The following is a 23,376-nucleotide window of genomic DNA, read 5'->3' as shown; positions in this document are numbered from 1 at the left end:
ACCTTTAGTCCTTTCACACTTTAACTAGTTAACAATGGGCCAATCTCACCAGGTAAACGGAATCCTGGGTTATCTTTACCTGGGGTTAACAATTAACCCTGGGTATAAACAAACAAAAACTAAAAGCACAGGAAACAAGGACAAGCAAATTAAGAGTCCATCAAAACCAATGTAAACCAACATGACAGTCGTCTGCTATTAATTTTTCTCTGAATGGATTTTTTGGACACTAAAGTTAATCTCCCGTTTTGTGTGTGTGTGTGTGTGTGTGTTTTCAGTCAACATTTGACATTTTTTCCCTTAAATGGTGAAACGTCTGTAGCATGCAACTCACTGTGTTTCCATAACTGTCCAAAGGACATCAATATAAGCATGCGATTAGATGACTGTTTCTAATCATCAAGTCGCAACATTCTAACACCACATTGTTCACGCTGTACAAGTAAAAAAAAAAACTTGTGGTTCTAATCCTGCTCCGAATCCAACAGAGCTAACTCCCTATTAAATTACAAGTGTGAAATGCACCTTTACATGGGGTTAAATGTGGGTTTTAGAACGATGGTAACCCAAGGTTAAGAACACATTGGTATATGTCAGTCAAAAATTATTAAAGTTGAAGCTATTTTGTGTCATTTCATTTTTTCTGCTGCTTTACAATATTGGTCTGTCTCAAATGATTGATTGCATTTTAAATGTCTTGAAAACACAATCAAGCAAGGCCATCTTGACTTATTTTTTTTCCATGCCTTTTCAATAAAATCTCCCTATATACATTATTTAATGGTTTGATCATATTTGAGAGTTGAACTTGATGGTCTTTAAATGAGGCCTATATCATTTACAGTACATTAAACAACAGCAGATGGTTTTTCAATGGCCTTCCCATAGGTTATGTATTAGAAGTGATCAAGGTTTCATTACACCACTCCAATGAAGCAAAGCACAACAAAATCAATTTCTTCATTCACGGTGTCTTCATCAATATGAATTCATGAATAAAAAACAGGTAGAACTATCTACTTAAAAATCAAACTGTGCTAGCTGACCTGATGTTTATTCACGAGTTATGGTTTAAATTCAGATGAATTCACCACTGTTTATGCACTGCGGTGCCAAAATGAACATTGAGTATGTTCCTAAGAGGTTCTGAATGTCACAGAGTCTGCATATTTAAAGGGCTTGAAGAGTTTCACTGACAAACTGGTACAGAACAACAAATTCATCATTTAATTAAAAACACCTTTTATATAAAGTTATTTGCTACTGTTGTCATTATATCTGTCAGTCAATATTACTAATAACTTCAGCCCAGTATATGTCAAGCTACTGTTAATTAACTAGATTATTAAAAATGCAAGCGATAATACAGTCAGCCAGCTTGGATGGCAGACAGTCAGAATCAATTTTTCAGAGAGGTATGTAATAATTGCATTTATTGTAAGATATCTTTAAAACTAAGGTCACCTTTGATTATTTTAACATTATTTAAGTCTGTAATGGAATCCATTTGTCAAATGGGTATAATGTAATATAATGTAAAAATAAATAATAGATATTTTTATATAAAATACATTTTATTTTTATATAAGAATTTTGGAGTCTATCTGACATAAATGAGAGACCAATTTTGTCTTTAAATATTACATATATAAACACAAATATGCCAAGATCATTTCTACATATTTATTGTACATAATTATACAACATTATAATTCCATAAAATCTATATATGTTATATTACATTTAATTAAATAGTATTTTATATTTAATTCATGTTTTTCCATTTGTATTTTATAACAGTAAGAATGCTTCATTCAAATATTTGAATTTTATTTAAAGATTAATATTAGTAAAGTTTTAAGTTAGTTTTTTTCAGCAGCGCTGTCACACAACATACAATGACTGTTTTGACGAAGAGTTATCGAGTGCACTGAAAGCAAAAGTCGCATAATCAAACATCATGAGTGCTCTGAACATACAAAACATTTTATTCAGTGCAGCTTCTTAAATTTACAACAAATAATAAACAGGCGGGTAGCAGGATAAAATGCATTTATATACATTTGTATTTTACTCCGGTATCCATTTGAGCACTTGGTTCCATATTGTAGTTAATATACATAGCCACATAACATGCAGCGTCCATTATCCCCCATGCATTATATATGCTTCACACATACATACATACATACATACAACAGAAGAGGATTTTGATCAAAATTATAAACAGGGGCTGCTGCCTGACCACTGAGGACTAGAAAGAAGAACCATAAGAATTAATTTTCACACACAAATTATTTATGCTGATTTAGCCCTGTAAAAACAATGGAAGCTTTCTGTAGCTTGGTTTTCATTACATTTCTGTTTATGAAAAAAAAAGGGGGGGGGGGGGCATTAATCAATAATTGAAAAAAATTTTTTATTTGACACTTGTCCAAGATGCTGGGTTCCCAAATTAGAGGGGAAGTAAAGGAAGACATAACAAAAAAAGCAAGGACGCACAGCGAGTAGCCTTCTTCTATCCTGAATACATTTCCTCTGACTAAATGACATTCACTCTTGTGGTTTTCTCAACCATCTGTCTGAGGGAGCTGAAATTACACAAATTGACTTACCTCCATACAAAGAGACTAATGACATCTTTGGTGTGCAGACAGACCGAACTCTAAATCTGTTTAATTTGCAGAATAACGAATGTGTGGGGGGGAAGCTGAAAAGACAGAAAAAGAGAAGCGAGGAGCAAAACACCTCATCTAAAAAGCACACAACAATGAACCGCTGCCTCAAAAAAGCTGAGCTGAAATACTTGTATCATATGTCCAAAAACCTTTGGGATTTCTGTCTCTATATACCGACAAATGGGTCGCACAAGCTGCTATTGTCATGTTGTAGTTGACTTAGCACTATGGAGTTGGCATCCCTAAGAAGAAATGGAGCAAAACACAAAAGTAGGTGTTCTAGAAGGATTCTGTGACAATGCCACAGGAGAAAACCACAGCTCTGTATGCTACACATGGAAACCGGGAACGCCCGCAAACAGACACAGACCCCTACATCAGAAAGATGGCTTGGTTTGTTTGTCTCACGAGGCTGACCTGCAGAAGATTGTACAATGTAGGTTTGCACTTGTGTTCTCATCACAGTGATTTCAGGAAACACTAGCTAGCGACCAGCTAAGAGTTTCACTGCACTCTTGTAAACGCGTTTGTGCTGTTTAGTTGATGGTAGAGTCCAGCAGCTGTACAGCAGCAGACCGCAGTTGTGCCCTGCGGTTATGTTGACTCATTGTGGCTCAGAGTCTTGCCACCGTTGAGCATGGCCGAGGCGCTGCGGCTCTTGGTCGGAGTGCCACTTCCGGAGCGGGAGAACTCGGTCAGGTCATGGAGCGATGGCTCTCTGTACATGGCAACTATATGAGGGAGACACAAGTAACAGGTCTCATGAGTCTCATATTCAGGTTGTAGCAAGCTTGTCTCCTTATTAGTACATCGATAACTTCTATTAGTGTCTACACACAACGCTAGGGATGGGAATCACAAAGAATTTAATTATTCCGGGTCCTTAAGGGTTACATTACTTATTCTTTTGTTCCTAAGGAAGAAATATTTGGAAAACAGAAATGCCATTCTGTTGCCAAATATTGCTTTAAATGCTAATAAAGGTAGGAACATATTTAATTTATTTTAACATATTTTAATATGTTGGGCATCGCATAAGGGCTAGCCACCAAAGTTCCAATATTTCAACGCAACCAAGGCTCAAAACAGACACAAAAATCTCCGCATTCTCATATCCTCCTCACTACCAGAAAAAAAAAAAGTTTTGTGAATTTAGTATTTTTTCATGTTATTACATTGTTTAGAGCATAAGAAAAAAAAATATTTTGAAAAATTATATTTTATTCATATGTTATGCTACGTTCTCTATAGAGGGCACAAGGATTATAAAAAGTCCTATTTTTAATGACAAATCAATTTTAATTTTTTATACCAAACTTTATATAAAGATGATTCTCAACTGTTAAAAAAATCTACTCAGCTCAAATGGAAATGAATATCTTCCAGTGTGTCACAAACGAACATCCTGAAAATCATTTGAACCAGTTCCAAGAAAGTACCCTATGCAGCACAAAACACCTGCTTGCAATAAAAATAATTTTGTGCTGCATGAACACACCATAACTTTATTTGAAATCTAATTGCATGGAGCTTCCATGCTCATTTAAAGCAGACTAATGTCTAGACATCTTACAGTAGCTTCACTTATGACTGCACACAAGCAGCTGCAGTTTTTGATTTCCCCACTGATTTTTAGAAAGTCATCAGCCTGACAATCGGTGCAGAAGACACTTGAACGAACCTTTGAGAGGTTTGGGGATGAAGTGTGCAGCCGGCTTGGTCTTCTTTACATGGTTGCCCTTCATGATTTGACCCTCTTTGTTGAGACCCAGGTACCAGCCTCGGCCTGACTGCTGCTGCCGATAGATCATTGACGAGTAGGTCACGTAATAGTTCTCAAACACTGACTCTTTGAATTTGCACTCTGGCGTGAAGTGCTCCTGTGAGAGTGAAATGGGCAGAGAAGACAACAGAGACAGAGAGAATGAGGAGAAGAGCAATATTCGTACATGTTTGTGGAGGAGTATTTGCATAAGAGAGAGAACAAATGTGTGCGTGAGCTTGTAGGGAGATAAACAAAGCGAGAGCAGACAAATTTGAGTTGAAGATGGTCCAGACCAGCCTCGTCGATATCACACATCACCTCATAATGATTTGTCTTTAAACCTCAAGGTAAATTCCTCTGATTGGAACCGTAATAAGTGGTCTAACCGTAGTGGTAGCACGTCGTCCCGTGTGCTTTTGCTCTAGTTTGTGGTGCAGATTGATTACCATTAAACTCCTGAGGCCTGAAACACTTTGACTCATTCCTGCAGATCAATACATTCATTCTGGGGAAAACAACCTCTCAAAATCAACAAGGAGATACATGTATACCAGCACGAGCATGGGTGAGAGTTTGAGTATGGCCCCTTTTCACATTTCCGGTGTTATTAGAAACAAAAGTCATATGCTGTAAAAATTATTTTTGGAAGTGTAAATAATGATTATTGGAATACGATTTACAAAATAATACTATTTCAGTTGTTCTAATACAAAATTCACATTTAATTTAATGTTTTACTTGGCATTTATTTGTAATTATTTGTGAAAATTACTAGCAATTTTGGAGTGAAAATTGTTCTGTACTTTTTTTCCCCATTTGTAGTTGGGTAAACTTAAATGGTGGTGAATAGAAAGAAAAACAAATATATTTTTAGGGCAAACATTCTCACTTTCCCAAAGAGGAAAGAATATTGAGAGGTTGATTATATCAGAAAATAGAAATATGTCAAATTTGCAGTCATTTCCTCAGCTGTTGTGTTAAAAACACCCACAAACAAGCATTAACTAGTTTTATTGTATTTCATACCAAGGTAATAGAACCCAAGTATAGAGTTATAAAAGTCCATTACATTTTTAAATGAAAGTATAAAAAAAACGTTGCTAGATTTACAATGCTAATAACTGTGGAAACACGTCATCACAGTCTGTGAAAAGAGTCCATTTCTGTGGGCAGGCGGTCAGACGCGAACCCACACACAGTTGGAATACAAAGGTACAGTGTAAACTGTTTCTGCATTATGAAAGCACAGATCTGGCCAAGACTTTCAAAAGCCGCTGCAAATCTTTAGCGTTCTAATGCCAGCAATATTCCTCAAAATGTCCATTTTGAATTGACAGAAGCACTTATTGGCACAGCCCTAAATTATTCATCTCGCCACAGCACATTTAATCAAAGGAAAGAGGCGAGGGAGGCACTCACAAAACAGAATATCCATTAGAGCATTATTGTGATTTCTCCATATTTAAAAACTGCAGAGTAGATATTGGGCGGAAAACCTTGGGTACGATGATGAGCATCATCTCCCAGGAGCGTTCTATAGATAGTTCAAATACAAAGCAATTATATGAAGTGTGAATTATCATTGTGTGAATGTGAGGTGCTAACAAGCATGTCTAAATATGCCATTATCTCCTTTTTGAATATGATCATGATACAATGCTGCGATAAATAAGAGAGGCAGATGGTGTTTGGGCAGGAGTTGGATCTCATTAACTCTGCAGTTCATCGATCGCCTGCTGTCTGGAATGCAACCTGCAACTTTTAAGTTAACAGCTCGGATTCTCCGGCATCCATGATGCTGTCTAAGACATAGATTTAACTACAATTAGAGCAGCAGAGACAAAATGTGGGATGTTTACTACTGCCCTGATCTCAGAAGAGCCCACAATGTGTAGGAGGGACTCGCAAAGATGCACTACACTCTTAAAAATAAAGGTTCTTTATTGGCTTTGAAATTTCCACAAAGAACTTTTAACATCCATGGAAACTTTCCATTGTACAAAAGGTTCTGTAGATTATTAAAAAAAAATTCACACTAAGAAAAAAAGGTTCTCTTTCTATGGCATCGCTGTGAAAACCACATTTTGGAACCATTATTTTTAAGAGTGTATGATGAGATTGTCATACTTACAGAGGTGTACAGGTAGCCTTCATTGTTCATGGCCAGGTAGAGCTTGGTCTGGACACCCTGTATAGCCACCACTCGCAGCCCAACGGGGATGAGGTTGAAAATAGCTGTGAAGTTACAGTACAAAACAGAATTGAACCCATGGGAAAGAAGCGTGTCGGCATGGTCGTGTTTAAACATGTTACGTGTAGTGAACCGACCATAGCTATTATCTTCCTCTTTTGTACCATTGATGGTCCCATCAGCTTGGAGTTGTAGATGAAAGCCTTGTCGACTGTAGAGCTTGGTGACTATCCCCTTGAGCTGAGGCTCTGTGGAATTGAGACAACACAATTTAGGAGGATGGGGGAAAAGGGAGGGTGTGCAACAGCAGATTGCATGGGATGAGAAAGGAGAGAACATCCAGCAAAAAGGCCAAGAAATGTGAAAGCCAAGAAATGACTGTTGGAAAACCATAAAATGTGAATTGTGAAAACATAGTGAGTGCTGGTGCCAACAGGACCAAGGCATTTGCCAAGCATGCTTCAGTGTTGCGGTAATAGATAACTATGACTTATATAACATGCATTTCAGTAATATCCTGATTCCGGTTAACGCCTCTGAATTTATGAGTTACAAAACTATGTTTCCTCATTGTATACAATAGAAAATGCAAAAAAGAGCAACAACAACACAAATCACACTGTTTACCTATTCTGTTATTTGATGATGCTGTAAAAATAATTAATAGTTTTAGTCACAAACAGTTTTCCAGTAAATTAATTATAATAATTCTAATTTTGTCTGCCTGTAGTTGTTTTCTTAAAGAGGTATTTCTACCTGGCCTGACCCTTAGAAGAATTTTAATTGATGTGAAGCAAGGTAGTCAAGTTTGTTCAGTAATATTTTGAAATATTTTTTTGCTATTATTTATTTTACCATTATTAATAATATTTGACATTTTTATATGGTTTTGTACTATTTTAACTTTTAAGTGATTGTGTTTTCAAAGGTCTGAGTATGAATACACCAACAAATATTTGTAAATATTTTTAATGCATTTTTTAATATAGCATTGAAAATAAATAATATATATATAATATATTTTTTATTAAATTTTCACAATCCCAAGTTCACATCTGCTACAATTTAAAAATAAAGGTCCATAGAAACATCCATAAAACGAAACATCCATAGAAACTTATTGCACAAAAGGTTCTTTAAAGTGGAAAAATGGTTCTTTAGATTACTAAAAAGTACTTTAAACTAAGACAAATTGGATCTTTTAAGAACTGCACTAAAAGGTTCTTTGGGAAACCAAAATGGTTCTTCTATGGCATTACTGTGAACACACCCTTTTGGAACCCTTTATTTCCAAGAGTGTACCAACCAGAAGCCCACTGTATTCATTCATAAACAAGATCCACATTTATTGCAGAATAAGAAGTAAACAAAACACTGAATATATTCAAGACCAGCTAGTGCTCATACTAACAAAATACTCAATATTAGCAATGAAAATCCATCTAACTGAAGTCAACATAACACAAAGAGTGCCACAGATCTGTTTAGCCCAGTCTCTGATTCAGACTGCGTAGACTGCATGATATCTAGTGTAGAACAAGTGATGAGCTGTGTGCCCTGGTGATATTGCAACATCAGCTCTAGCTCAGAGAGAAGCCAGTGCTCAAAAGCAGTGAACTGTGAAATCCTTGTTACTCTGCGCAGCGGATCTTAGTATACAGTTCAGACTCTTTCGTATGGAAGGAGTTTAAATGTAGTCACAATTTCTTAACACGGTCAACTGTGACGATGATGAGGATGATGATGATGATGATTGATGGACATGGCTATCTGAGTAAAGTCTGCTAAAAAGAGCACACACAACATCAGACCTGGCCGCCTTCTCTTGCGTTTCTTTGAGCCGAAGAGTTTCACGCGTGAGAACAAGTTGAGAGTGCTGGGCTTCTCGCAGTTCCCTATGCTCTTATTGGGGCTGCTGGCGCAGCGGTTGGCATTGGCTTTCTCCCGCTCCCTCGCCTGCCTCTTCTGCCGAATGAGGGAGCTGGCGATCGCTGCGGCTGTAGCCAGTTTGGCGTTTTGTTGTAGCGACGCGTCCCAGATTAAAAATGACCATATGTTGTGTATGTTAAAGTCCTGTGTGCTCAGAACATTGTCACGGAGGAAGAACAATCAATACTCCATGACGGACTGCGTAATGGTCATTTCAGAAGTGCGCTGTTCCCAAAAGGATTGAGCATATTTTTCCTCTTGACAAATCACTTGGTTTGAAGCCTTTACAGCCGCTTCGTTCAGCGTCGGCTTTTGTGCCCTGACATGGTGCAGCAGATCCCGGACAGCAGCTCCTCTCGGGGAAAAATGCTGTCTTCTAGAAAACGTTGCCTTTTTGTTGCGCGTTTGTGGGAGAGAGAAACGCGTGCCATTGTGCCATGATCCAAAGCTTTACTAAGCCATGCGCTGATTCAGAAAAATGAGCACCTGTTAACACACCGCGGCTGAGGAAATAATTAAATATTGTCTTCATGTGAGAAACAGAGAGAGAGAGAAAGAGAGAGGGGGAATTGTGCCGGTAAATAGTGAGCAAGAGGTCCCCGCCTTTCAATAACGCAGCCTTTAATTGAAGTTGAGTGGATTAATCGGCTTCCCCTGCAGATGTGCTCATGTTTTCAGCAGTGGAGATCTGCATAGGTACTCAACAGACTCCCCGTTCCCCAAGACCGCCCAAAATAGGGAAATTCAGAGGCGTAGGAAACAGCAATTGAATTCGGGTGTCAGCAATATGATCCAAGAAGGAGAAAAATCCACATCCACTAGTGCGGAGATTCCAGATTGCTCTCTTTTCGACACCGGGCTGGATTGCAGCAGCAGCAGCACGTTCTCCTCGCAGTGACTCCTGCAGCAGCACGGCTTCAGCGGCAGCATGGTGACAGACAGCCCGAGAGACGTGACTGTGGTCTTCAACAAGCCGCCTTGTATAAACAGGCAACATTAGAGCCTCCTGAAATGAGGAGTGGCCTTTTTGGCACACATAATATACCTCATTACTAGTCCTTTCATTGTCATACATGTTTTGCATTGATTTGTAGAACTACACTGTAAAAGTATTTAGTTAAATTAATTGGAAAAAAAACTGGTTGCCAGAACTTTGCATCTCATTTAATGCTATAACGGTAATTTACCAACTAATTTGTGTTTAAATCTGTTTGTTACTGCAATACTGGCAACAGACAAAAGAAGGCCACATAACTACTTAAAATTCATTTAAAAAAATGAAGCTAGCTAAACAATAACATAAACCTCATCAGACTAGCATACAGGTCACTAAAATAATGCAGTAAACATTAACTAAACAACATACTGTGCGATGAATAGCAATAGAATAATAAAAGTATATTATTGTTTTGTTAAATATAATTTTCTGTCTATTAATTTTACGGTAGTTCATATTTTTACAAGTAAAAATAGCTAAAAATATATATCTACAGTAATTTTATACTTTTAAAAATATATAAAGTATTTAAAATACTCTTACTGTATATGGTAAGGTAACCTGCAGTTAATTATTTAAATGATATTTACATTCATTTGAATTAACCAGCAACCTATAGGCATGTTAATTCAGTCATAGTAATTTTTTTTACTCAATGTGCAATCCAAATCCAGTTAATTTAGATGTTACCATAAGCACATTATTTAGATTACCTGACAAAACAATTTGACAATAAAGATGGATGGTGCCAACTAAGAGAAAATATATCTGAAAAAAATATATACAAGCAAATACATATTTCAAAACTGTTTGTTTTTTAAAAACTCCAATCCTACTTTGATGAAACGACTTGAAAACTCTTGCGACCCACTTAAGATGAATTACAGCACCACGGACAGCACTAAAACCCCACGCCTCTCTGTTAGTTATAAACAAAGCCATTCAACCACTCTTACATGCCATTATCAGCTTAGAAATGTCTATACCTCATTCATTTGCCTAACTCCTATTAAGAAAGCCCTTAGGATTGGATATCTACAGATATCTAAAAGTGTACCTGATACAGATCTTCTCAAGGGAAACGCCATGCTACTCTCAGAGGCATCCAAAGAAGGCTTTTATTCTTTCACACTTCTTCACAGTGTGCAAAGCAAGAAAAAGGGCGTTGCGAACTTTCAACTAATTCTCATGAGTATTCTATCCATTAAAAGAGCACAGCCCGGTGATCATAGCAGATCATTATCGGCTATTATTGACAGACCACTATGAGTTTAGGGCACCTTATCAATGATTCATCAGATGCATCTGTGATACTGCCAACTCTAACATTCTCGTCAGGGTCATTCACAGCAAGAAGCTAAAGAGAGAAGAGAGTAGAGAGAGCAAACACTTTCAAACCTTTGCGATAAATGAATCCTAATCACAAACCTGACGATTTACTTAAAAGTATACGCTCGATATATCCAGCTTATAGTCAATAACAAATTACAGTATTAGTGTTGCCAAGGCAGCAAAAATAACAGGGCAATAAATAAAACCCATTTGGATAAAAAGTCCCTGGTAAGAAAACTGTCAGAGATCTGGCTGGTTTACAAGCTCTGAAAACCATGCACAGTTTAGGAACAGTCCAGAAAAGCAGAACGAACCAGCTACATGTTCAGAGAGGGACTAATGGGATATCGGCGTAATGAGGAAACAGGGTTTTTTTTCTCAAACAGGGGGAATCGAATTAGTCTGGCACTCCTTCCTGTTATGTGTTGGGCCAACATGCGACACAACCAAGTGTATTTTACTGCTCATCTAATGCAACTAATCTAATGTAAGTTTAAGATCCTATCAAAGTCAGTCTCATATACGCAAATGTTTTATGTAATCCTGTTATGCTTATGCTATCTCCACTCATCCACATTAAATCTCTAGCGATTGTGACTTCTATCAATTCTTGATGGCTTTACAGATAAGGGACCCTTAGCTGGAACACTTTTTTATTTTCTGCATTCTACATATTTCTAAGCTGCTATTAACAAATATGTTGTTTTTGTTAGGAACTGAATTGAATTAGCCAGGCAATAATATAAAGTCTTAATCTAATTTATTAGGGCTATAAAACCTCATTGTTTATGGAACTTAAACTTTCTAAAATCTTGTAATGATGAGAAAAGATGGAGTCTCTAAATGGCATGAAAATATAAAAATCCCCTTTATTTTAATGACTGACTGTTGAACAAAAGCAAAACACCCATTAATAATTAACTTAACATTTTGGATAATTCCAGCATATTTATATGATTACAACAAATTTAATTTAGATAAATTTAAGACTAAATGTTTAGCTAAATGTATTTACCGAAACAGTTAGAAAATACTTTAGTTTTATGTTTCAGTTTTCAGCCACCTTTCGAATAAAAACAACAACCCCACCCTGATGAAGCTGATCTCAAAGAGCACCACTAGATGGCGCGAAAAGATTTGAAATGGGCTTAGAGCAGGGGTTCCCAAACACGTTCCTGGAGCCTCCCAACACTGCACATTTTGAATGTCTCCTTTATCAATCACACCTGATTCAACTCATCAGCTCATTAGTAGCAACTCCAAGACCTGAAATGGGCGTGTCAGACAAAGGAGACATGCAAAGTGTGCAGTGTTGGTTAGGCTCCAGGAACGTGTTTGGGAACCCCTGGCTAAGAGCATTGGGCTCAAACTCAGTTCCTGGAGGGCCACAGCTCTGCACAGTTTTGCTCCAACCCTAATCAAACATACCTGAACCAGCTAATCAAGGTCTTCAGGATCACTAGAAACTTCCAAGCAGGTGTGAGTTGGAGCTGGTTGGAGCTAAACTCTGCAGAGCTGCAGCCCTCCAGGAATTGAGTTTGAGACCACTGGCTTAGAGGGAACATTAGGTTCATCGTGCGCAATAAAACAGACTTGGGTTTGAAATGTAGTGTATCCATGCAAGAGTAACAATTAATTGTGTGGGTCCAGATGTGACGGCGTACTAAACATTCCCTTACTATTCAGTTAATTAAAATTCATAACAGCACTCGTGCATTGAAATAATAGCATGTGTTGCAAATTTGCTTTAAAGCGGACATAGTTGCATAAACTTTTATAGTGGTGAATGTAAACTACAACAAATATAATTTTTGCATCCCCATTTGCTCCAATAGCAAAAGAAAAAAAGGACAGCATTTCTGGACAGGGGGGGAATCTGATTTTATATTGGCCAGAAGAGATCAAAATTTTAAATTTCCCGCAGAAAATCTCTCACAGCAGCTTAGCTAGTTTTAATGCCTGGGTAATATAACACAGTTAAGATTTATAAATATAGCCCTACAGTAAAAATGAAAAACTTTACTAATTTGTTATGTTATTAACTGTGGAACGCGTCGACACAGTATGTGAGAAGGGTCCATATAAAACATTTACAACGCATGTTATTTCCGGTGTGTTAGTATGGTGTTTTTGTTCTTGGTGATAAAACAACGTCTTTGCTTGTCATGTGAAATTAACATAGAAAGTGCTCGTCAGGCAGAACTGATAGACTTATCATCTCGACAAACCTTCAGTATTTTCTTTTTCCTTTTGAGCGAAGAGTTTCCAGAATGGACAGCAAAAGAGCTCCTGACATTTACTATGAAAGGGTGAGTTTTCTTTCTTATCTACAGCAACAGACTGAGTTGACTCCGTCTGCAATAGAATGTACTCCTTGCCACCTTGAACAGTGTATACTTAAACATAATGACAGAACAACAAGTATTAGGAAGAATTATGGTATGACATAATATAGCCTAGACATAATTTTTACACTATACTGATTCATGCCAGCTTGCACGTACACACACACACACACACACACACAGCAGGAGGCCGAAAGCCATAAAGAGAGGCCAAATTAATTTAGAAAGATGATACTGACATCTGGTGGTACAGCTATGAATTTAGTGAACTCTATACTATATTCTATACTATATAACTTATACTGTCATTTTTTCAAAACTGACGAATATAAACGAATTAGTGACTAAGCTGAACACAGAAACAAATGAAAGTATTAGGCTTTCTAAGATTTTATAAACAAGTCATAAGTTGATTTTATAAACAAATTACATTTTAACATAACTGCAATGAATTTTTTTTTATGGGTTATTTTTATAGTGTTTTATCTCATTTATAGCCACATACTGGAGTCATCTTGTTTACACATGTGGTGTGAAGCATTGCATATGATGAATTGTTGTCACTTTTATGAGGTTATAAAGTGTAAATCACTGAGGCTTCAACATGACAAATCAATTTTATTAGTATCAACATCACAGAGTATAGTGTATCTTGAAGGGCACTATTATAAAATATGGACACACAGTTGTGACATACAGTGACCAGAATTAAACACGTAATGAAGGTGTCCTAAACGTTCAATTAAAACTCCAAAGAAGCTTAATCTCTTGTTTAAGCTGAATCCCCACAGGTCTATTAAATATAATTAAAAGCTGTGTCTCTTTAATGACCTCTTATTTTATATGGCCTCAGTGTAGATGTGTAGATTGTTCTTCGCTTTCCCATGACGTGCTAAACTTTAATGAGTTTTTCCTGTAACAACTTAATCAAACCTTAACCTTTAAGCTCCCTCTCAGGGTTTGTGGACAGCTATATTATTTATGACCCAACCACACAAAACACATGTTAGAATATATTACTAAAAACCAAGCGTGCACTTTAAAGTGTGTTGACCTTATATAAAATGTTATGCAATTTATATCCCGTGAAAGAACCACTGTAGACACTAAAAACAGAATACATCTGCTTTATACAGCATGCTATGTATTTTTAATGAGACAGCCTCTTTGTCTCCATGGCAATAGGTACCCAGCCTACATCCGTGAACTGAAGCGCGGAGAGCGCCTATGTCACGCTCAAGAAAAATAAACAAAATACATACATAACCCTTTTCTTGCTATCAACACGTTTTATCTAAAGACTGTTTTTAATTAAAGCATTTGTTGTTGCAGTACATTTAAAGTGACCGCGCCACCGCAAATATGATCTCAAAATAAACATCACACTTGTTGGTCACACATATAAGCTTAAACGCCATATTTATACAGTTGCATGTTAAGTTACTCTTCGTAGAGGCCTAATAGATCGGTTGCTATTACACATAGATAATTTTTTGTATGATTTTCCGTGCAATGCTTGACATCGGGCCATTGATTGCAACTGTCTGCATAACCAGATCGTGCGCCCTTTTTGCAGAATCATAAACAACCAAATTTATATCAATACATGGAAAGGAAAAAAGGTTTAAGCAAAATGACACATGTGATGTCTTACCCTTGGTTGCATCCTTGTCTTCTTTCGTCTTTAGTAATGCTTTCCCGCTCATAGATCCCAGTTTTGATGAAGAATTCCAGATGATAACTCACACCAAATCGGTTCGATCTTTTAAAATTGGCTCTTCTATTAAACAGTGGCCAACCCCCCCTTAAAGGAACCAGAGCGCTTGTTATAATGGTTTCCCATTGTATCATGTCTTTTAAATTATGTTTTTCATATATTTTAAATCATAGAATACATGGCATTCAGCATAAACCAGTTATGTATGCTATTCCAATCACACTTATCAAATAAACCAAATAACTTGAATAAGAGGTTTAATTGGATGAATTTAATGCAGTGGATTTTAATGTTGCTGAATCCTTACCGTTTGCTGGTCGTTATTATCTTCTCTGGCAGGTGTGCATAGCGCTTTGTTCCATATGACAAAAGACAAGGCAGCAAAGCAAGGCGTGAAAAAATTTTAAAAGGTAAAATGAAAATGTAAAAGGCCACTTGCCAAGCTGTTTTGGCGTCGTTCAGTTTGCAGCGTGCAAGATTTCAAGTCGAGAGCTCATGATGTGCTTTGACACAACAATTAGACCACATGGCGGTGTATCATCCCCGCTACGCAACTATTGAGGTCGCGTTGTGGAGCCCAGTCCCAAACTTCACCACGTGACGCGTGACGTCGCCCTCCACTGATGCTTAAGTCATCATCAGAAACTCTCGAGTTGACTAACATGACGTAGAACATCTATGCAAAGTCATTCATTAGCTGAACTTAGCTAATGCATCCCAATAGTAGGCTAGTTGATTAATTGAATCCCTGAATGTCATTGTAATTTCCACTTCAATCCACCCTCCAAGAGCAGCATTAATTATGTAGTTTAAACTTCCTGTTTGACTGCCACAGAGAAGTCACAAATCTTGTTATATAAAAAGGATGAAGCAAGTGTATTGTCGGATATGAAAACTATATAAATATTTAAATTCTACACTTTAAAACTAGATCTGTCCGGTTCCTTAAATGTTTAGTACTAGATACTGTCAAACAAAAATTCACATAGTTTCTCTTGGGAAACTTATGCTGGCTTATTCACCTTGAAACACTAAAGGAGAAATGATGGTTGATGTTTTTCAGGTTTTTTTTGTCAAAGACTGTAGTTGTTTGCCAAATAACATTTCCCTTAGCACATTATGTCAGTGTTTGTTGTTTCCTAACTTTAATTTTAAAAGCATTAACTTGTTTATAGTGGCCATGAATGTTTGTTAAGAGGACAGTATTAGTCAGCCAAGTCTTGTCAATATTTGCTGGGTCCCAAGTCTGAACCGAGTTCTCTGACTCAGCAGAAATAAATTAAAAGACTGAAATAACTCAGACATTTGAATGGGTATCCATGCACATCTAAATCATCCACAAGAATTGTATAATCCACATATATATTCATACTGCTCTGTTATGAAGTCTGAAGCGGCCCAAAAACGCATTATTCAAACATTGGGATGTTTTCTCATGAAACCACTCATTACATCAAACAGAACTATTTCAATCACATCAGCTATGAAAAACGGAATAAAAATGCAGTGCAAAGACCCACAAACACTGCAGGTGCAGACAAAAACACCCACTCAGTGAGATATCTGTTTGCATGAAGTGCAAGCACGTATGTCCTGAACTTTGGAGCGGAACATGAAGGTATTTAGACTGTTGGGAAAGATTTCTGCCTGAAGGGAAATTATCAAAGAGAAAATGGTGAAAATGTATCCCATTATTTTGATATGCAGTTTGCTGCTAGAAACTTGGCTTTCTTCTGAAGGTAAGTTAACCATTCATCTGTCTTAACCTATCTAGTTTATGTACGTTCCTGGAAATCATTGCTTTTAACACACTTTTTTAGAATGAAACACTGAATTGTCAAAATTCTCAGTTTGAGCTGGTCAATGTAAAATCTGTTTTAATAATCAAAAAAAGACTGAGTATTTGTTTGTTACATGCAGTCTTTTGAAATGTGAAAACATAGACAAATCAGAGTTAGTCAGAGAGACTTTTTATGGTTTGTGTTGTGAGAAAACAAAAAAATCAATCATCATATTGTTCCTATCAAGGTGGAACTGAATGAATGTAAGTCTTTGAATTCAATAGCTGTTCCAACTCAACATAAAAAGCCTTTCAAAGTAAAACAATATTCCCTTGCCAAATCTTCAATGCTTGTCAAACTACATTATCTATGTCCTAGAAACAGATTTTTCAGCATATCTCTTTTGTGCATGTAGCTGCAATGTTTCTGCCGAGGGATCTGGCGGGGTCTCTTCTGAAGAGACAGAAACGCTATAACACAGGCAGATTTGAGGAGATGATAAAGGATAATTTGGAAAGGGAATGTTTCGAAGAACGCTGCGATCTAGAGGAGGCCAGAGAGGTTTTTGAAGACCAGGAACAAACCGTGAGTCACATAAACACGTTTACCTCGAAATGTTTAGGACTCTGTTTGCGAGTTTAAAAACTTTCCAATCACTGTTTCAGATGAAATTCTGGATCACTTATATGGGTGAGCATAAATATTCTTTCTGATACATGTATCATTTAGAACACTGATTATAAACCTTTCTGTATCTGTTTGTATGTTTCTATACTTTCTAATTTGTCCAAAAAGTGTCTGTAATTTTACCTTATGTCAACATTGCAGGATATATTCATACTATCATGATTATGGCCTCTCCTCCTTTCAGATGGAGACCAGTGTCAGTCATCTCCCTGTCAGAATGGAGGGAAATGTGAGGATGGCATGAACACATACACCTGCTGGTGTCCGGCCCGCTTTAGTGGGAAGAACTGTGAGTTGGGTAAGATCCATGATCCTCACATCCTCACAGGAAGTCAGTGATTGTTATGTGAAACATTAAAATAGGTTGTGTAAAGAAAATATACAACAAATGTTTTAATGTTACATCTTAGTTCATCTAATTTTTTAAATAAATATGCCAAAATATGTTGTTTTTTGTTTTATTTGATATTTATTTAAGTTTATTTCGAATTTGTCATTTTTATATGTTTATTCTGAATTGAATATTTTTAAGGATGAAGCTTATGAAGTTTAAAGATACACACACAAACATGTACAGTGCCCTCCATAAGTATTGGAACAGTAAAGACAAAATTGCTCTGTTGGCTGTGGAGTCAAGACATTTACAATATGATTAAAAGATGAATATGAGACAAAACTACAGAATGTCACATTTTATTATTGGGTGATTCAACACATAGATGTATCAGCTAAGAAGTTCAGCACTTTTAGAGTTTCATCCCTCTATCTGATGTGAGCATAAGTATCTGAACAGTTGCCTCACAGGTCTTTCTAAGTGATCAGCTGTGTCCTGTTGCATTAATTCTTCAGATATTAAAAGCAGGGAATGTGTCGTATCAGTTATATCCATTACTTCTGTATTCTGAATTTTACATTCGATGATGACTCACACAAACCAGGATGAAGATGAGGGAGCTGACTTTGAGAGAAAAGCAAGCAATTTGGATGCTAAAAGAAAAGAGGAAGTTAATTAGCGCTCTAGGAAAAACAAAGGGCATCCAAAATCAAGAGTTTGGAAACCACCAGCGACACCAGCAACCAACAACTACCTGATCGGCTGAGAAAACAACAGTAGTTGATGACAGACAAATCATAAAAGCTGTGAAAATGAACCCTAAAAGACGTGTCTGTAAAATCAGCAACAACTTCAAGATAGCTGGGGTGATTCTCTGACAATCTACTGTCCTCAGGAGACTTTGACACAGAATTACAGATGCTACACAGCAAGATGCAAACCTCTGACCAGCACCATAAATACAAAGGCAAGATTAGAGTTTGTAAAAAAGCACAAAGGTGAGCCAGAAGAGTTTTGGAACTGTGTTTATGGACCAATGAGACAAAGATGAACCTTTATCTAAGTGATGGGAAAGCAAAAATGTGGAGAAAAAAGGGAACTGCAATGATCCCAAGCATACATCCTCATCTGTAAAGCATGGTGGAGGTGGTGTCATGGCATGGGCATGTATGGCTGCCTCTGGAACAGGCCCTCTCAACTTTACTGATGACTTAATGTATGATGACAGTAGCAGAATGAATTTGGAAGGGTATAAAACCATCTTGCCTACCAATATTCAAGAAAATGCCACCAGATTCATTGGGAAGTGCTTCATATTGCATCAGGACAATGACCCAAAACACCCTGCCAGTTCAGTCAAGGAATTTATAAGGGCAAATAAATGGAAAGTCTTAGATTGCCCAAGTCAATCTCCAGATTTAAATCTAATTAAACATGAATTTCACCAGATGAAGAGGAGAGAAAAGGCAGAAACTCTCCAAAACAAGCAACAATTGTAATTGGCTGCATTAAAGGCTGGGAAAAGTCTTTCAAGGGATGAGACCAAGAGTCTGGTGATGTCTATGGGTCACAGACTCACTGCTGTGATTGTGCGCAAGGGATCTGCAACTAAATAATAGCTTTTAATCTTTTATGATTAAAAGCCTTATGTTCAACTGTCCCAATACTTCAATGAGTGGGATGAACTCTAAAAGTGCTGTTCTTTTTATTTGGTAAAACATGTATGTGTTGAAACGGCTAATAATAAAATGTGACATTCTGTAGTTTTGTCTAATATTCATCTTTTAATCATATTTGCAAATGTCTTGACTCCACAGCCAACAGAGAAATTTTGTCTTTACTGTTCCAATACTCATGGAGGGCACTGTATATATTTAGACACAGATCATAAAAGCAATCATGAAACATGAAATGAATATTAATATCATAATTTTATATCAAATAAATAATAAACTAATCTTTTATGATTTATTTATTTTGTATGTGTCCAAATGTCTCTGCATTAGTACTTTGTCAAAAAGAAATTCTTAACCTCGTGTGCTTTTGTGACTCTTAAAGTCTTCCTCTGCTAAAACCCTATTTCGTCTTTCATGGGTTGCTCTGGTGCAGAAATGGCAAAACAGTGTAATGTAAATAATGGAGGCTGCATGCACTTCTGCGCTGTGAATAAAATTTATGGAGCAGTGTGTGACTGTGCCGAGGGTTACAGACTGGCTCTGGACGGCAGGAGTTGTGAACCTACAGGTATTATAATCCTATTCCCACTTATTACATGCCATTTATCTGCATTAAGCCAGGACATACACTGTATTTCAATCTCATAGCTCAAAGCTTTTCTTATATTGTGCAGTATGATCCTTTCATCCTATGCAGTAGCATATTTTGAATACCATGTTCATTCAAGGAATTTCATTTACGTTTTAGGGCAGTACCCATGTGGACGTCTTGGAGCGAATATTGCTGAAACACTTAACTCAAGGTCTCTTATCAGTGCTGAGAATGGAAATCAAAATAACTCTCTCAATCACATCAATACAACAGAGTCCAGTCCTACAGATCTTCCTGATGCGAACGGGACTAGCATACCTCAACCTACACTGAAAAACATCACCTCATTCTTTCCCACTCGGCCCACCATCACAAATGCAACAAATAATGAACATCGTATTATAGGAGGAAACGAGGCAACACCAGGGGAGATTCCATGGCAGGTAGATGAAGTGATGAATTGTGTGTCCAAATAAAACATTCGTAAGATTTCTCCTCACCTTATGAAGCAAGGCTTGTATAATCTTCTCTAGTTTGTGTCGAAAAATCCACCGAACCTTGTAAAGAGGACATTACAAGAAAAGATGTAATATCATAACTCTTGAGGGAAATTTAGACTGTTTTTTCTTTGTCATGTTGGCAGGTGGTTTTTATGGAAAAGGTGAATAAGAATGCATTTTGTGGCGGCTCTCTCCTCAGTAAAGAATGGGTCATTACAGCTGCCCACTGTGTTGAAGGAAAGGTGGGATCTTTCTTCATCAGAGTGGGTGAGAGACCAACTACACTGTCACATGGTTGTTATTGCTATTTGGTTATAAAAAGTTGTGAATAGTATATATAATTTATTTTATTATAAATTTCAAATAAATTACAGTTATGTATTCCAGAGCACATTTGATGCACATATTGTCAGTGAGTTGCTATATTTCTGGTGCTATATTTCTATAGGTGAACATGATGTGTCAAAGAATGAAGGAAGAGAGAGTGACCACGGCATAGTGGAGTACCATATCCATCCACGTTACAACTCTCAACGGAGTCTTTACAATCATGACATCGCCCTGTTGAAGCTCAAAGGACCCGTCAAATTCTTTGACTACGCCCTGCCCATCTGCCTGGGCTCTAAAGACTTCACAGAGACCTTGCTCAGGAGTGCAGAAAACTCCCTGGTGAGCGGCTGGGGGAGGCTACGGTACGGGGGCATGGAATCTAAAACACTTCAGAAAGTCGAGGTCCCCTACGTGGATCGGACAGAGTGCAAAGGCAGCAGCACCGACACCATCTCCCGCTTCATGTTCTGTGCCGGTTACAGTACGGTACGCAAGGATTCCTGTCAGGGGGATAGCGGAGGACCCCATGCCACCCGCTATCTCAACACATGGTTCCTCACGGGTATCGTTAGCTGGGGCGAGGAGTGCGCTAAGGAGGGAAAGTATGGCATCTACACCCGTATCTCCAGATATATGTACTGGATAAGTAACGTTACTGGCATCAGAACATGATTAACAGAGTTGGAATTAGGTTAGGCATTTGTGCAAGGTTGTTTTAAAAGCATCATAAAAAAACATGTCGGAATGAATTAGAGCTCACAGACATTTTTGTACAGATGATATTTACTAGTCATCATTCAACAGACATACTGTAACAATCAAGAAAAAATATAGTTTTCCATCGTATACTTTGTGCTTGTACATCTAGTGAAATTATTTTCATACATGATATACCACAAAGCAGTATGAGGTCACGTTCATCTTTATAACTCTGTACATATTATATACTAGAAGTGTATGGCTTTAAGAAGTGCACTTCAAACTGAAGTACACATGAAACCCATTCAGACCGCATCCACTTTTCTTCTCCCTTGTCAAGCCCTCTTTTAAACTAATGACATGCAAATGTACACTACTTTTCAAAAGTTTGGGGTAGTTTTTATAACTGTTTTTACAATGTAATTTATTCTTGTGATGGCAAAGCTGATTTTTCAGAAATCATTAGTCCTTTTTTCAGCGTCACATTATCCTAAAGAAATCATGCCAATATGCTGATTTGGTCTCAAGAAACATTTCTTATTATTATCAGTGCTGAAAACTGCTGCTAAATATGATGTTTTGTGAACACCATGATTTTATTCAGCATTCTTTGATGAATAGAAAGTGAAATAGAATTTGAAATATAAATACGTATCAATGCCTTTACTTTTGATCAATTAAATGCATCGTTGCTGGATAAAAGTATTAATTTCTTTTCAGAAAAAAAAATCTTAGTAAAAATCTTACTGACCCCAAACTTTTAAACAGTACTGTATTTATTCATTGCTGTTTTTAATGCGGTTATCTAATGTAAATTGACTTCAATGGTTTCTAAGCGGTTAACAAAATTTAAATGCACATTGTGAGTGCAGGAAATGTGACAGAAAAAGTTATTAGAACGAACAAGTTTACAGTGGACATTCTAATGATGTATACCACCAAGTTTTATTTCAATGACAAAAACGGACCCAAATATGGTGGAATGGCTAAAAAAGGATTTTTAAATCAAAATGAATTATGCTGTTTCTACAGTAAACCCGTACAAAAACACTTTGATAACTATGAAAATTTGCCAAGTATTCCAGAACAGCAATATGTGAATTGACTTCAAGTGAATGAATACAAACATGGATCATCTGAAGGTGAGCAGTATGTTTTTAAGCATAACTGTGAAGCAATAAAGCAATCACATTGCTGACTAGTGATTTGTTTAGTGAAGTTTTCACCTCACATACTCTCTGAAATAAGATTTATCTGAAATATTTCTTGGAGAAATACTGATGCCAAAGTAAAGTCAGAGTAATAAAAAAAGAGGAATTGGTGTTAACCTGGTAGGTTTGGGAATGGAATGTTAGGTTTTGGCACATAAACTAGATACTAATGTTTAGTTTATCTTTCATTCTTTGTAGCACTGGTATCCATTCCAGCACTAAAATAGATTTTTAAAACAAGTGTCCAACCACTGTACCTATCCGAGGAGAGAAAAAAAATTGTTTGCTATTCTCTCAAGCCAGTTTACACCCCATGCCATAAACCTTCCTGTTTTTAATATACACTTAAATACTGTGCTAACTACACAAATACACGTTTTATATCAAGTTATGGCACAGCATGGTGATGGTAGTTTCCAGGGATGAAGTGGATCACTGTAAAGTGCTTTGAAAAGCTCCTTTTATTTCCAGACTGTATTGTTGTAGGTGTGGTCATTGGCTCGTTCGAGGAGAGAGAGGAATCCCTTTTTGTCTTTAAATCCAGCATAATCCAAAATCCCCACTGATGGCAGATGGAAACTTTCTCTCAGCTAGGCAGCTCTGTTTTCCTGA

At 37.0% G+C, this 23,376-nt stretch overlaps 2 protein-coding genes across 3 annotated transcripts; one reads left to right on the top strand and one right to left on the bottom strand.

Moving 5' to 3' along the window:
* Positions 1 to 1,966: 1,966 nt before the first annotated feature.
* On the bottom strand, positions 1,967 to 15,510 carry LOC306865774 (fibroblast growth factor 13-like). Of its 2 annotated transcripts, XM_079410573.1 has the most exons (6): positions 15,262 to 15,510; positions 14,892 to 15,041; positions 6,772 to 6,882; positions 6,575 to 6,678; positions 4,360 to 4,558; positions 1,967 to 3,409 (listed from the first exon to the last, which is right to left on the bottom strand). In XM_079410573.1, exons 2-6 carry the CDS (start codon positions 14,941 to 14,943, stop codon positions 3,273 to 3,275), a joined length of 603 nt encoding a protein of 200 aa, XP_079266699.1. In that variant the 5' UTR covers positions 14,944 to 15,041; positions 15,262 to 15,510; the 3' UTR covers positions 1,967 to 3,272. The 2 variants fall into 2 exon arrangements, with proteins under 2 accessions (XP_079266699.1, XP_079266700.1); XM_079410574.1 differs by lacking the exons at positions 14,892 to 15,041; positions 15,262 to 15,510 and adding an exon at positions 10,618 to 10,702 and having other exon boundaries at positions 2,037 to 3,409.
* A 1,048-nt stretch (positions 15,511 to 16,558) lies between these two features.
* LOC306866009 (coagulation factor IX-like) lies at positions 16,559 to 23,291 on the top strand. The gene is made up of 8 exons (XM_079410946.1): positions 16,559 to 16,693; positions 17,151 to 17,320; positions 17,401 to 17,425; positions 17,607 to 17,720; positions 19,866 to 20,000; positions 20,181 to 20,467; positions 20,668 to 20,791; positions 20,973 to 23,291. The coding sequence occupies exons 1-8, from the start codon at positions 16,627 to 16,629 to the stop codon at positions 21,524 to 21,526; spliced, it is 1,476 nt and encodes a 491-aa protein (XP_079267072.1). The 5' UTR covers positions 16,559 to 16,626; the 3' UTR covers positions 21,527 to 23,291.
* Positions 23,292 to 23,376: the final 85 nt, after the last annotated feature.

Source organism: Barbus barbus (genome assembly GCF_936440315.1).
Source record: "Barbus barbus genome assembly, chromosome: 47".
Classification (NCBI taxonomy): domain Eukaryota; kingdom Metazoa; phylum Chordata; class Actinopteri; order Cypriniformes; family Cyprinidae; genus Barbus; species Barbus barbus.
Note: the sequence above shows the minus strand (reverse complement) of the source record. Positions and strands in the feature narration are given on the sequence as shown.